At 44.4% G+C, this 15,686-nt stretch overlaps 1 protein-coding gene across 1 annotated transcript in view; it reads left to right on the top strand.

Annotated features, from left to right (window-relative positions):
* The first annotated feature begins 3,573 nt into the window (after positions 1-3,573).
* Positions 3,574-15,686, top strand: part of TBC1D7 (TBC1 domain family member 7) — a 35,086-nt gene continuing 22,973 nt past the window's right edge. Inside the window, exons 1-3 of the mRNA XM_073631078.1 lie at positions 3,574-3,721; positions 13,008-13,130; positions 13,773-13,853. Coding sequence (XP_073487179.1) covers positions 13,019-13,130; positions 13,773-13,853 — 193 coding nt within the window. The 5' untranslated portion in view covers positions 3,574-3,721; positions 13,008-13,018. The remainder of the gene's footprint in view (positions 3,722-13,007; positions 13,131-13,772; positions 13,854-15,686) is intronic.

Here is a 15,686-nt window from a genome sequence, read left to right as displayed (position 1 = left end):
CACATATGTCTCTTCCCCCATGGGCCCCTAATTCCTTCTCTTCCTCTGGTCTTGATATCCAGGGAATTGTAGTTTCTCCTTTCCTGCTCCTCCTTTCCACAGGTCTATGTCATGGTGTGGAGACTACATCTCCCATTAGCCCTGGTTCCTCCCAGTAGGTGTTGTCACTCCCAGGATGCGCGGCTGTCCAATCTATCATCCTTTGTGTTCCCTGGGGAGTGGGTGGAGTTTCCTCAGGCTGCTCATAAAATGGCTAGTGTTCGGGCTACACTGATGGGGCTGCACTGATAGCCTGCGCTGATGGACACTGATGGGCTGCACTGGTGTGCGCTGATGAGGTGGCACTGATAGGCTGAACTGGTGGGCACTGATAGGCTGCACTGGTGGGCACTGATGAGGTGGTACCGATGGACACTGATTGACACTGATAGGCTGCACTGATGGGCTGCACTTGTAGGCACTGATGAGGTAGAACTGATGGGCTGCACTGGTGGGCACTGATGAGGTGGCACTGATGGACACTGATAGGCTGCACTAATGGACACTGATAGGCTGCACTGGTGGGTACTGATGAGGTGGCACTGAAGGACAATGATTGACACTGATAGGCTGCACTGATGGATAATGGTGGGCTGCACTGGTAGGCACTAATGAGGTTACATAGTTACATAGTAGGTGAGGTTGAAAAAAGACACAAGTCCATCAAGTCCAACCTATGTGTGTGATTATAAGTCAGTATTACCTTGTATATCCCTATATGTTTTGGTCATTTAGGTGCTTATCTAATAGTTTTTTGAAACTATTGATGCTCCCCCCCCTGCTGAGACCACTGCCTGTGGAAGGGAATTCCACATCCTTGCCACTCTTACAGTAAAGAACCCTCTACGTAGTTAAAGGTTAAACCTCTTTTCTTCTAATTTTAATGTTAAACTCCCTTCCGCGAAAAAGTTTTATCCCTATTGTGGGGTCACCAGTATGGTATTTGTAAATTGAAATCGTATCCCCTCTGGTGGCAAGAATGGACACTGATGGTCACTGATAGGCTGCAATGATGAACGTTGGTGGGCTGTGCTGGTAGGCACTGATGAGGTGGCACGGATGGACACATAGGCTGCATTTAATTGGCACTGCTAAGGCTGTATGTTATTGGCACTGGTAAGGCTGCATTTCATTTGGGAGGGGGTCGGCGCCGGCGAGAAAGGTTTCCTCCCTGAAATTAGTTTTTGCAGGTTGGGATCTCTGGGAGTATCTCACCAAAAATGAAATTTTTGTTGCTGGGGATGCCTGAAATCTGACTTGTATCTTAGTGTAGACTTCTAGAAAAATCAGTGAGCCAATCAACAAGCAGGAAATGATTTATCTGGGGGATGTTTTGTACACACTCTGTGTACAGAACACCTCCAGGTAGCCCATATTGCATTGCACATTACAGAAAATTACTGCGCTGCAGATTGAAAAGGAAAGGTAATGTTTAATAACATTCAGTTACAATATGAATTGTATACGCTATATTATTATTATTTTTATTTTATTTTGCTAGTTTTTTTTCCCCACGAAAGTCGAGCTACCCTTTAAAGTATACCTAAATGCAAACACCTGGCAGATTTATTGCTGTCTGTGTCCCTATTATGAGGATTTACCTTGCCTGTTTGTCACATTATAACCAAAAGTAAAGAAAACCCCACGTTTTGTGCTGTTCTCAGATCAGCCTCCCTCCAACCACATTGTATATTATTTTATATATACTGTGATTCTGTACTTGCCAAATATGCTGCAGACATCTCCCTTCACTAAGTCTGGTTGCATCCATTTAACTGTGGGCAGCTGAAGCTGCTCCCTATTCACTTCCTGGATTTACACGCACACAGAGGTACACCCATAGCTCCCAACTGTCCCTGATTTGGAGTGACTGTCCCTGATTTGGAGCAAAGTCCCTCTGTCCCTCTTTCCTCCTCATTTGTCCCTCATTTTGGTCTGATCTTTAGAGTTGATAATAAAATGCACTTTTTATCTATCAAAAAAGTGTTTTCCAGCCCTAAACCTTTCATCTGATTTCTAAATTGCTGCATTTGTAAATTCCAAAGCCAATATAAAGGAATAGTAGTGGTAAAAAAAGCACTTGTGGGTTTAACCAATCTTGTTTTTTTGTACAATTCTCCTTTAAGGGGGTGTGGCAAGGGGTGTGTCCTAAGCCTGAATACTTTTGCTGATAGGTGTCCCTCATTCCCATCTCAAAAAGTTGGGAATTATGTACACCTCCAGTTCTGCAGCTCTCATTGGTCCTCTTATGACTCGTCCCCCTCCCTTCCTGGCAAACTCTCACAGTAGCGAGAGAAAGAGCTGTACATGATGTCATAAGCCTAGGTATTTTTCCCAGATAAGAAACAGGAAGTGGGCTGTATAAGGTATTAACTGGTAGAAAAAAAAATGTTTTACTAACCAAAGTTAAAACAACAAGGGCAGAAGATTTAAAAGAGAAGTCCAGCCTGAGCTTTTTAGTCTGGGCTTTTCCTATGGGTCACAGGAGTGCAATTTGTTTTGCTCTCCTGTGACCCGTTTTCAGTGGAGAGCGGTCTGAAGTCCCCTCTCTGCTGACGTCTCTGTCATCAGTCGAGGCAGCGCATCATCCCGACTTCCCAAGTCTGGAGCTGCCAGCTGCCTTGATTAATGGCAGTTTCAGCGGCTCAGCGAGCCCCTGAGAGGCTAAGACAGGCGCTCCATGCCCCTCCACAGCTCAGTGCTCCAGTGAGCGTGGAGAAGCAGAGAGGAGAGACGCTGAAAGACAGGCAGCAGCTCTCCTGTTGGGGATCTGTGAGAACCGAACCATCAGCGATGTTCAGAGGCTCGGTTCTCAATGCAGAGACGCCAAGTCACAGCTGCAGCATTGGCCTGATGCTGCATCCACCTAGGTAAGTATGGATCAAAACTTAAAAAAAAAACATACTTCACTTTTAATAGAAATGAAAAAAATATTGACTGAAATTACGCTTTAAATGGGTGTTCTGGCGATCCTGGTGACAATCTGGGATTCCCTCATTTTTGAAGGGCTATCCCCCCCCCCCCCTGTTTTGGAACGGGACAAAAAGTGAAGGTAAATATCCCCTATGAGATGCAGATGGCAAAAAAAATAAATGGTGAGAAGGGGTTATAACTAAGGATGAGCTCAGGCGTGTTCGCAAACCACACGTGCAGAGCCCGCCAGGAAGTCGGCACTGCACAGTGCTAATCACAGGCAGTGAGACATTGTCCTGATGCGCGGCTGCAGAGATCGGGAAATGTCTCACTGCCTGTGATTAGCGCTGTGCAGTGCCGACTTCCTGGCGGGCTCTGCACATGCGGTTTGCGAACACGCCTGAGCTCATCCTTAACCCTCTCTTCCTCTATCCAAAATGACAAAACGTTTTCCTTGTGATCATACAGATGACTTGCTGCATTCCACAATCTTTATTTCTACAATATTTAGTATGACCCCAGAGCTCTGCAGGCACTCTCATTGCACATAGCTGGTCTGTACATAAACACAGTGCTATTACATACTGTGTATAAAAACGCGCACGTGTTGGCTGTCATTTTGACCCTTCTGAGCCGCTGTACGGCACATGTTGATGATGTCAGAAGCAGGAAGTGATCTTACAGAGGATGTACACCAGGATGGTTAATAGCAGCTGTCAGTGAGATCCAGCGTTCTCGGTTCTTGTCTCCCATCTGATACACTGAACAGGTTTGTTTCAATGATTTTATGTCTGTCTCCATTGTCTGCTCTCTGACAGCCTTACGTTGTGCTGTGCTGTGCTGTGCAGTCTTTATTTCTAGAGATGGTGTTTATATTAGGCTTCTGCTGTTTGCTTTCTCCTCCTGTTACAGAATTCTATGTTCACATTGTAGACAATACAGGCCAGCCTTTGCACTACTCTGTGCTCAAGTGCATGTGTTTAAATGACACTACATTTCATTGCATAGGACAGAATAGAACTCTACCTTCATGTCTTTACCCCCCACCCCCACTGCAGTGTTTTTTTTTTTTTTTTTTTATCCAGTGTGTGCAAAGATCTATTCAAGGTATTTGAGACATGTGGCATGTCTGCGCATGCACCAGGATTCATGCACACACATGGCACTTAGTTCTGGTATCTGAGACATGGCAGATACCTGCAGCATCTGTGCAAATGCATGTGTATCTGGTGCATATGCAGCAGTGAGGTGGGTCCCTGCCAGGGTTCGAATACCTGGCAGAGTGCAGTGTAATGTCTGCACGTGCATAGAATCTTGTGGTGTGCATGCACCCTCAGTAAGATTGCCTAATGGGAATGTGTGTGATATGGCAATCCCAGGATACAGTAGGTGTGTGGCCATGATTCCCACCTAAGTTAGGAACTGTACATCACCATTTAAAAAAAAAACAAAAACATTGATACGGTGGTTCTGTAATAGTATGGAAGGAGAAACAAAAGAGAATAGGTTCATGTAAGGGGTGAAGGTCTGCTTTTGTTAGAAAATCAACACAGACCCAGCCAGCTCAGACTTTAGAAAAACACATATCGAGTTTATTATGCATTACTTCTCGTAGGACAAAACACAATAAAACCATCAAATGCATATGTGAACCCTTAGACCACTTTCACACAGGCAGCTGCACTTTGCGAAATCTGCTTGTTCAGTGGGGGATCTCTCTGCGGTTTGGATGGCAATGGGTCCGCTGACTGCCACATCATAGAGGACAATGCAGGGTCCCATGAGGCCTGCCTGGAAAAACTGATAGGAGGATCTGATCGGAGACAGCCTGTGTGAAAGGGGCCTTAGGGCAGATTTAGACATGTGTCTAATATCCCTTTCCTCTGAAGCCCAATCTGCTTTCAGATCTCGCTCCAGAGGCTACTGACAGGTTGTAAGGAAGGAAACAATGCGATGCCTCCTCACTTCCTGTTTTAACCCCAGTTTTGTACCTTTTCATGTGACAATACTGAAGAAATGACACTTTGCTACAATGTAAAGTAGTGAGTGTACAGCTTGTGTAACAGTGTAAATTTGCTGTCCCCTCAGAATAACTCAACAAACAGCCATTAATGTCTAAACTGCTGGCAAAGCAAATACACCCCTAAGTGAAAATGTCCAAATTGGGCCCAACGTGTAAATATTTTGTGTGGCCACAATTATTTTCCAGCATTGCCTTAACTTTCTTGGGTATGGAGTTCACCAGAGCTTCCCAGGTTGCCACTGGAGTCCTCTTCCACTCCTCCATGATGACATCGCAGAGCTGGTGTATATTAGAGACCTTGCGCTTCTCCACCTTCCGTTTGAGGATGCTCAATAGGGTTTAGGTGTGGAGACATGCTTGGCCAGTCATAACATTTACCCTCAGCTTCTTTAGCAAGGCAGTGGTCGTCTAGGATGTGTGTGTTTGGGGTCGTTGTCATGTTGGACCACCTTGTGGCCCAGTCTTCAAAGAAAGGGGATCATGCTCTGTTTCAGTATGTCACAGTATATGTTGGCATTCTTGGTTCCCTCAATGAACTGTAGCTCCCTAGTGCCGGCAGCACTCATGCAGCCTCAGATCATGACACTCCCACCACCATGCTTGACTGTAGGCAGGACACATTTGTCTTTGTACTCCTCACCTGGTTGCTGCCACACACGCTTGACAGACACCATCTGAACCAAATAAGTTTATCTTGGTCTCATCAGACCACAGGTCATGGTTCCAGTAATCCATGTCCCTAGTCTACATGTCTTCAGAAAATTGTTGGCTTTCTTGTGTATCATCTTTAGAAGAGGCTTCCTTCTGGGACGACGGCCATGCAGACCAATTTGATGCAGTGTGCGCCATATGGTCTGAGCACTGACAGGCTGACACCCACCACTTCAACCTCCTGCAGCAATTCTGGCATCACTCATACGTTTATTTCCCAAAACAACCTCTGGATATGACGCTGAGCATGCGCACTCAACTTCTTTGGTCGACCATAGCGAGGCCTGTTCTGAGTGGAACCTGTCCTGTTAAATCGCTGTATGGTCTTGGCCACCGTGCTGCAGCTCAGTTTCAGGGTCTTGGCAATCTTCTTATAGCCTTTCCCTAGGCCATCGTTATGTAGAGCAACAATTCTTTTTTTCTCCCCTCGTCTTTCAGGACAGCACCTGGAGAGAGTGCAGCTCCACCCACTTTTCCCAGGAAACACTGCAGTCAGTTTTTTCTTTAAAGACCGGATGCTTCCACCATGGCCTCAGTTGTAGTGTTTCCTCTGCCATGGTGGAAGCGCTGCAGGGAGCCAGGGGTGTGCTGCGCTTTCTCCAGGTGGAGAGAGTATGGGGCATACCGGTATTCTGTTTTTTCTGTTACTACAAGCCAGCCCAGCTTCCTCCCTTACATGCGGGGGTTGCTCCAGCGTCCTCCCCTCTTCTTACCCGGCGAGGGTCAGGCTGCTCGGGGTCCCCGCTCCTTCAGGCCGGCGGCTGGGCTAAGGAGGAGCGGCGTCTCCTTTCATCCCCAAAACCTCAGCCTTCCGGGTTCCGGTGGCGAGCGCATCACTACGGCCGGGGGCGGGACCTCTAGCGGCGCAACGCGGCTTCCGGCCGCTGGAACGCAGGAGGAGAGGGCGGCCTCTTCCGGCTGACGTCATTTCCGGCCCTCGCAACGGCGAGTAGACCGGGAAACTTGAAATATGAGCACCAAACGCCATTGTGAATCCTGGCAGCATGGAGGAGGAACAATCGGTGGTAGCAGGAGCCACACAAGTCAGTCAGGCCCAGGTAAGCGGGGACAATGGTCTCTGTAACTTACTCTATGGGCATGTTTTAGTCTCCCTCTTTGTTAAAGTTCTGGGAATTTAAGAGCCTGCAACACTCTTCCTGTGTATTGAATCAGGAAGTAAGTGTGTTTAATGGTTGTGAAGTAAATCTGTGGGGGGATTTACTGGCTGATCTCAAGTAGAGGGGTTAAAGTGTTAGCTCCTCCATCTTTTTTCAGCATGGTTTTTTTTTTTTTTTTTTGTAAGGATAAAAACATACGGTTATTTTCTTATGTATTTCATAAGGCCAAAGAAAAGACCAAACATTCCTCTTTTCCTGGTAAAAGGAAATGCCCATCTTGTAAAAATGTGCTTGAAGAGTCTTGGGCAAAAGTGTTATGCAAGGCATGCATTGCAGACTTAGTGAAAGAGGAGACCACTCCTACTACACCTTTTGCTCAGCAAGGAGATTTACTGAACTCCTTCAGAAAGGATTTGGCTGATACTTTTGAGTCATTCAGGTCTTATCTTGACAAACGTCCAGCTGCAGGTAGCAGCTCAGTGCCTTGTTCCCAGTGACTCTGAAGAGGAAGTCCTTTTCTTTCTCTTCCTTTCTTTCCTTTCTTTCCTTTCTTTCCTTTCTTTCCTTTCTTTCCTTTCTTTCCTTTCTTTCCTTTCTTTCCTTTCTTTCCTTTCTTTCCTTTCTTTCCTTTCTTTCCTTTCTTTCCTTTCTTTCCTTTCTTTTCTTTCTTTCTCCGGTGTTTCCGGTGCATACGTTTCTGTCAGAAACAATAAAAAGGGAATGGAAGGACCCAGAGAGGGCCCCTTTCTTTTCTAGATCCCTCAAACGCAGGTTTCCCTTTTGAAGAGGATAGCACCCAGGTCTGGAACAAAAAAACCAAGGCTGGATGCAGCTTTCTCTCAAGTGTCGAGAAACACCGACCTTGCGTTTGAGGATATGGGTATCCTTAAGGATCCCATGGATAAAAGGGCTGACTCCCTGCTAAAGAAAGCTTGGGATTCCACCCTAGCAAATTTAAATCCAGCTATGGCCTCAACAGTGGTGGACAGGAACTTAGAGCATTGGCTGGAACAACTAAAAGCTCAAGGCAGGAACCCCTTGTAAGGATCTTTTAGAGACACTACCGGTGCTACTGAAAGCAGTAGGATACATAGCAGACGCTTCAGCTGAATCAGTTAGAATGTCAGCCAGATCCTCTGCGTTAATTAATTCAACCCGTAGGGCTCTATGGGTCAAAACATGGACCGGAGATACAGCCTCAAAGACCAAGTTATGTGGTCTACCCTTTGAAGGGGATTTGGTTTTTGGCTCGGGTCTTGAAGCCATACTTGAAAGAACGGCTGACAAGAAAAAGGCCTTCCCCATTAAGAAAAAGGTGATCCCTCGGCAATAAAAATTTTCGTCCTTTTCGTAAAACCTCAGACACAAAGGAGACAGGATATAAAAGACCTTGGAGGTCTCAGAGAGGCAGAGGCAAGTCAGGAGTACTATTTCGCCCCCCTACCCCAAATGCAAAGAGCCAGTGACTGTCCTCCGACTGTGGGAGCAAGGTTACAAACCTTCTTTCCACAGTGGCAGAGGATAACGGACAGTCATACATCTTCAGTTCAGAGCTCTCCCTTTCAGGCTGTCATCCTCTCCGAGGATATTCACAAAGATCCTAGCAGAAGCCTTAGCCCCACTCAAAGTAGAGGGAATCTCGATTTGTCTCATATTTAGACGATCTTCTATTATTTGCCAAAACAAGGGACGTATTGGAGAAGAATCTGGAAAGGACAAAGACACATCTGGAGAGTCTTGGCTGGATAATAAACAGGGAAAAATCAAACATGATTCCATCGCAGATAATAAAATTCCTAGGGTACACTATCGATTCCATACAGGAGAGAATGTTCCTCCACGAGGAAAAGATAGAAAAACTTCAGAATGTGGTAAAAAAGACCCAGACAAACCTGCCGATTTCCATCAGGGCAGCTATGTCCGTCTTGGAGCTCCTGACTGCATCGACACCAGCAGTACAGTGGGCACGTTTACACGCAAGGAATCATTGAGACAATCTTGAGAAATTGGTCCTATGGAGAGTCCCTGGAAAAAATTGATAATAATATTCCCCCCCGAGTTCAGAGGAAGCTCTGGTGGTGGAGGAGCCACTCCAACCTGGACGGGGGCCTGCTCTGGTGTTTTCCCCGGGAGAGGAGGTTAACAACGGATGCAAGTTCTTGGGGTTGGGGTGCCCAGCTGGAAGGACAGATGGCTCAGGGGAATTGGACGAACAGGGAAGCCAGGAGATCCTCCAATTGGAGGGAACTAAGGGCTATTCTCCTAGGACTATGGGCTTTCGAGAAACTAGTCCAGGGTCACCATGTTCAAGTACTATCTAAGCAGAGAAAGGATACTAGAGGCAGAGTGGAGTCTAAACAAGGAGGTATTCAAAAAATTAACAGAGAAATGGGGAGCTCCTCAGACCTTTTCGCATCCCAGAAGAATTCAAAGGTGAAGGCCTATTAGACACTAAACAGGAAAGTTCAAGCGAGAGGATTGGATGCGCTGGCACAACCCTGAAACTTCCACTTGTGCTACGCCTTTCCCCCCTTTCAAATGATCCCTTTGATTTTAAAGAAACTACAACAAGAGACCACAAGTATGATCCTAGTGGCTCCTTTTTGGCCCAAGGGGCCCTGGTTTGCAACTACACAGAGGATGGCGGTGGAACCTCACTGGTTTCTTCCACTTCGAAAAGATCTCTTAACACAGGGACCCCTTCAGCATCCAAATATCGACCAGCTCAAGCTGACGGGGTGGTTACTGAAGAGCAGATTCTAAAAAAGAAAAGGTTTCTCAGATAAACTGGTGTCGACCCTGTTAAGTAGCCGAAAAAAGGTTACCAGAGTTATTTCAAAACATGGAAGAGGTTTAATTCCTGGTGCATGACTAAAAAATGTTCACCACAGGAATTGCCTTCGATATTAGAGTTTCTCCATGAAGGAATGGAGATGGGGTTGGCAGCCAGTACCCTGAAAGTCCAAGTGGCTGCCTTGTCGGTCTTTCTTGAGAGAAAGTTATCTCAAGAGCCGCTTATAATTAGATTTTTCAAGGCATTGGCCAGAGTTAGGCCAATACCTTTTAAATCGTTTCCTAAATAGAATTTATCATTGGTTCTACAGGGGTTGATCAAAAGATCTTTTGAGCCCCCAGAGGAAGCGACTATAAAATTATGGTCGCTCAAATTAGTTCTTTTGGTAGCAGTTACTTCGGCCAGAAGAGTAAGCGAGTTGCAAGCTCTATCTATAATAGAACCCTTTTGCTATATATTTCCAGACCGGGTAGTGCTAAAAACCGACCCGGGGTTTTTGCCAAAAGTTGCAACCGCTTTTCATAGGGCACAAGAAATTTACCTACATTTTGCCCTACACCATCCAACTCTAAAGAGGAGTTGTTTCATATTCTGGATGCGAGAAGATGTTTACTTCATTATTTAGAAATCACGAGAGAGTTTAGGAAGTCTAATTCTCTTTTTATTCTTTTCTCTGGATCACGCAAGGGTTATAGTGCTTCCAAAAGCACTATAAGCAGATGGCCAAGAATGGCTATCGGTGAAGCCTATAAAGCTTCAGGGGCTGATCCTCCTACGGGGGTAATGGCCCATTCAACAAGGGCAGTAGCAACGTCCTGGGCGGAAAGAGCAGGGGCTTCTCCAGGACAGGTCAGATCTGTAAATCGGCCACGTGGACAAGCTTCTCCACCTTCACCCGCCACTACAGGTTGGACTTGCTATCAGCATCGGAACAATCGTTCGGCAGGAAAGTCCTGCAGGCGGTGGTCCCACGCTAGAGTAAGTACTCTTTTATCTCCAGGTGCTGTCCTGAAAGACGAGGGGAGAAAAACCCTAGTTAGACTTACCGGTAACGGTATTTCTACAAGTCTTTCAGGACAGCACCAATGACCCGCCCTAATTGTTTTGTAACAGGTGGTGTTATTGGCTATGTTTTGCTTATCTAATTTCAGCATGGCTGGAGGTACTCTGTGAACAACTGAGGCCATGGTGGAAGCGTCCAGTCTTTAAAGAAAAAACTGACTGCAGTGTTTCCTGGGAAAAGTGGGTGGAGCTGCGCTCTCTCCAGGTGCTGTCCTGAAAGACTCGTAGAAATACCGTTACCGGTAAGTCTTAACTAGGGTTTTTTCATATCCTCAGAGTTCTTTGCCTTGAGGTGCCATGTTGAACTTCCAGTGACCAGTATGTGAGAGTGATAATGCCAAATTTATCACACCTGCTCCCCATTCACACCTGAGACTTTGTAACACTGAGTCACATGACACCGGGGAGGGGAAATGGCTAATTGGGCCCAATTTAGACATTTTTGCTTAGGGTTGTACTCCCTTTTGTTGCCAGCAGTTTAGACATTAATGGCTGTGTGTTGAGTTATTTTGAGGGGACAGCAAATTTACACTGTTATACAAGCTGTACACTCACTTCTTTACATTGTAGCAAAGTGTAATTTCTTTGGTGTTGTCACATGAAAAGATATAATAAAATATTTACAAAAATGTGAGGGATGTACTCACTTTTGTAAGATACTGTGTGTATGTATGTATTTTATTAGGGGTGTGGAATTTAATCAATGCATCGCGATTCGGGTGTCCCTGATGCGGCATCGATGCAGGCAACCCGAAATATCAATGTCGGGCGACGACATGCCCCGTCCCTCCCGGAAGAGCGCTCAGAGCGTTTTTGTCAAAATAGCTTTTGTAATTAGTTGTAATCCATTAAGTGGCCACCGCTGTATGCGGGTTTTTTTTTTTTTTTTTAAATATATGCAAATTCATACCTCATTTCTTAGTGTGTTATAACTGTATATCCCGCTCATGTGACTGCCAGGTCCGGCCCGCCTCTCTCCTCTCTCCTCTCGCGTCTCTCCTGACGTCAGCCCCGCCCGCCTCTCTTCTGATCTGATAACTACAGTCGATGGGCGGGGCTGAGAACTCCCACTGACGTCAGGAGAGACGTCAGACCGAGCAGTCACATGAGCGGCATATACAGTTATAACACACTAAGAAATGAGGTATGAAGCTGCATGTATTTTAAAATGCACATACAGCGGTGGGTACTTAATGGATTACAACTGCATTTTTTTACCACAGGTATTTTAATAGCAGTATGTAGAGTACAAGTGTGTACTTACACTGGCTCCTACACCTGCTCTGTGCTGACATTTCCCTGGCTCAAACCCCCCCCGTTTGCACATTACACTGTGTTAACTCCTAGTGTGCTGGAAGGTGCAAACGAGGGAGCCCAGAGAAATGTCAGTACAGGGAACTTCACAGGGCTGTTTGTCAGTTGTGGATTCTAATCCCTCCTGACCTCCCAGCAGCCGTGTGTGAATTCCTGTACCCTGTAGTGCACCGGATCACTGTGCTGTTGAAAGCAGAGTTCCACCTGTGTTTTTTTTTTTTTTTTTTTTTTTTTTTTTAGTTTATTAAAAGTCAGCAGCTACAAAAAGTGTAGCTGCTGACTTTTAATAATCAGACACTCACCTGTCCCACGGTCCATCAATGCGGCCCACAGAGCCCCGCTCCTCTCCCCCTCTCCTCGGCGGCGTCATATCTACTGTGGGCAGTGACACCAGCCCAGGACAGCTTATGGCTTCACAGCCGGGCATGCACTGCGCTCTGCCATTGGCCAGCAAATCTTCTGGGACCTGTGTTGTGTCCCAGAAGATCGCTGGCAGGGAGGGGCCGCCTAGGGCGAGAGGAGGAGTCGCCTAGGACCCCCCCCCCCCCAAAAAAAAAAATACATGCCAAATGTGGCATGTCAGGGGGCGAGGCGTGCTTAAAGCGGAAGTTCCACTTTTGGGTGGAACTCCGCTTTAAAGGAATGAGGTTATTTTTAACTCAAAGAAAGAGTTCCAGTAAATTTTTTTATTTAAAAGTCAGCAGCTACAAAAAAAAAAGTGTATCTTCTGAGACTTTTAATTAAGACACCTATCCCACAATCCAGTGACGTGGCCACCCAAACCCTCCATTCTCTCCCCTGATAGATATATATATAATTTCTTTTGTGATTACATAATCCTGTTTCAGCTGTATGAAAGGCTTAGAGGTGGGGAGGGCAAACGGCACACTGATCTTCCCAGTGAAGATCTTTTTCCATGATGTGAAAGTATGCACTGCAAATGCCAAATCCTGTATTTCTAAAGCCCAGTTATAATATGCTGCCTTTACTATACCTCTAAACTATTAAATATTTAGAAAATGTTTGTTTTCAGCATAAAGAAAAATGGCAGAAGATTCCCAGAGAAATTTCCGGTCTGTGTATTATGAGAAAGTTGGATTTCGTGGAGTAGAGGAGAAGAAATCCCTGGAGATATTGTTGAAAGATGATAGGTTAGGTGAGTAGAATAAAAAGAAATAAAAGTGAATAGTTTTACAAGCATCTACAGCAACACAGTCATATCTCATGCATTACTTTCACTTTCAAAATCGATTCCACACTCGGCTATAGATTTTTAAAATCGATATTTAGTCTTTATAAAATTTGTAAATTGGTTACAAAATTTTGACATGTTTAAATATTCAAGTGGGATAATAGAAAATGTAAAAGTTTTTGTCTCCCAGTGATTCTAATGTGTAGATTAAGGATTCAGTAGGGGAGTGGGATGACTATACTGTGGGAGAGAGCAGAACCAGGGACTGTGGCCAAGTCCCTAAGAAATTTAAGATGCCAGCGAGTGTCTCAGTCTACAAGTTTCCACCAGTGATGTAAATATCGCTTTGAAATGGATACACCTTTAAATGCTTGTAATTGTCTAGCATCGTTCAATGTAATAAAAAAAAACTTTAACTTGAAAGAATCTGCTAGGAGTCTGTCTGTTGAAACTGTACAAGATGGTCACTGTGATAATCTCTATTACATAAATGATATTGTATTTCCAGGGTGTATATAAGGATTTTTGGGTCTTCTTCAATAGTAATTATTCCTGTTGTGATTAAATGCTAGTTTTATAATCAATTATTAACCTTTTTGTCCACAGATATTGAGAAACTGTGTACCTTCAGTCAGAGGTTTCCTCTTCCATCCATGTACCGAATTCTTGTATGGAAAGTACTTCTTGGTATGGATAACATTCTCCAGTACTACATGACTGTCATATGAACTTCAGATATGATATTGGTTTAAAAGTTAAAATATCTGTGTTGTTCACGGCAACCAATCGGGTTCTTCTAATTTGGAAGCATCACGGCTTCCAAAACGGCAATATAGAAATCTTTCCCTTCAGACACTTTTGATGCACAAGGCCCTGGTTAACAAATAATGTATTGATCAAACACTTCTATTATGTTTAATATACTTAGATATACACATTTGTTAAATACAGTATTAGAATGAAAGTAGATCTAATTTTTAAAGTTGGGAGACAGGGACCGAGCATTGTAATCTTTTATGCCCTGTACACATGATCGGATTTTCCGTCAGAAAAAACTTGGATGGTTTTTCTGGCGGAATTCCACTCAAGCTTGCCTTGCATACACACGGTCACACAAAAGTTCTCTGAACTTTCGACCATCAAGAACGCGGTGACGTACAACACTACGACAAGCTGAGAAAATTTAAGTTCAGTGCTTCCGAGCATGCATCAAATTGTTTCCGAGCATGCGTCGTTTTTTGCACGTCCGAATGCATTTTCCGATCAGAACTTTTTCTGATCGTGTGAATGGGGTTTATGGCCTGGTTCACGCCTATGCAGGTTGCGGTTTGCATATTCCAGGTGCATTTTGCAGTTTTCTATACACATTTTTGATTCATTGAAGTCTATGGAACAAAAAAACGGAAAAAAATCCTTGGCCCTTTTCATAACATGCACAGATGTGAACTACATTCATAGGAAACCATGTTAAATGGGCACCTATAAGTGCCGAATTATGAATTTGGAATAATATTCTAACAAGTGTGTTTCTGCAAAACTAAAAATGCACTAACAAATGCATAGGTGTGAACCAGGCCTTTAGTTTAATTAAAGCTGCAGATTTCAAATGACTGAAATGAATTGCGTTACATTAAGACGCTTAATGTTGTATGCAGTTCTTGTGATTTTAAGTGCGGGCTGGGAGATTTTCTTAAAAAAAACTCTATTCACGATTTCAAATCGAGGTGTGTGTGTGTTTTTTTTTTTTTTTTTTTTTTTTTCCTTTGGAAACCGCGCCGGTCTTGTGGCACTGCGAGCATGAGTTTTTAGGCGAGGCCGTGGCTTCGGCATGGTCCACGGCGTCTGGCCGAAGCCGCGGCCTTGCCTAAAAACTCATGCTCGCAGCGCCTCAGGACTAGTGCGGTGAAAAAAAAAAAAGAATTTTTTTTAAAATCGATTTGCTTAAATTTTGAATCTATTTGACCTCTCAACTCGATTCAAGATTTAAATCGATTTTTTTTTTTTTTTTTTTTCCCCAGCCCTAATTTTAAGTTTACGTATATTTAAAATAAAGTGCAGTTCACCTGCTCTGTCGTTGCTGCCTTATTTGTTTCATTGAACATTATCAGTATTTTCTTTCTCTTATCTTATTGGTAGGCTTGAGGGCAGAATGCCACTGAAGAGTAACCTTTCTCAAACTGTTCCTAATTAATTGTAATTAAGTCCAAGATCAACTGAACGGAGTCTAAGATGGTCTGTCAATAACTATTCTGTCTAACAAATCTATAAATAATGGCTGCCATGCCTTTATTATCAGTTATTGCCAGTTATCAATTATGAGTCATCAGAATTCTTTCTTAAGCCGGCCATAGATGGTTGGAATCTTAGCCGGTTCAGCAGGGACCGGACGAGATTTAAATCATGTATGGGCAGGCTGATTGTTCCCAAGTTGAGTGGTCAACTTGGGTACAACGAGCCTGTCGGATTTTTCATGCAATTTCTTGCCATCAGCTCTAGCAGAAACTTTAAATGTATTCCTTA

Source organism: Aquarana catesbeiana, linkage group LG05 (assembly GCF_042186555.1).
Source record: "Aquarana catesbeiana isolate 2022-GZ linkage group LG05, ASM4218655v1, whole genome shotgun sequence".
In the NCBI taxonomy this organism is placed as follows: domain Eukaryota; kingdom Metazoa; phylum Chordata; class Amphibia; order Anura; family Ranidae; genus Aquarana; species Aquarana catesbeiana.
Note: the sequence above shows the minus strand (reverse complement) of the source record. Positions and strands in the feature narration are given on the sequence as shown.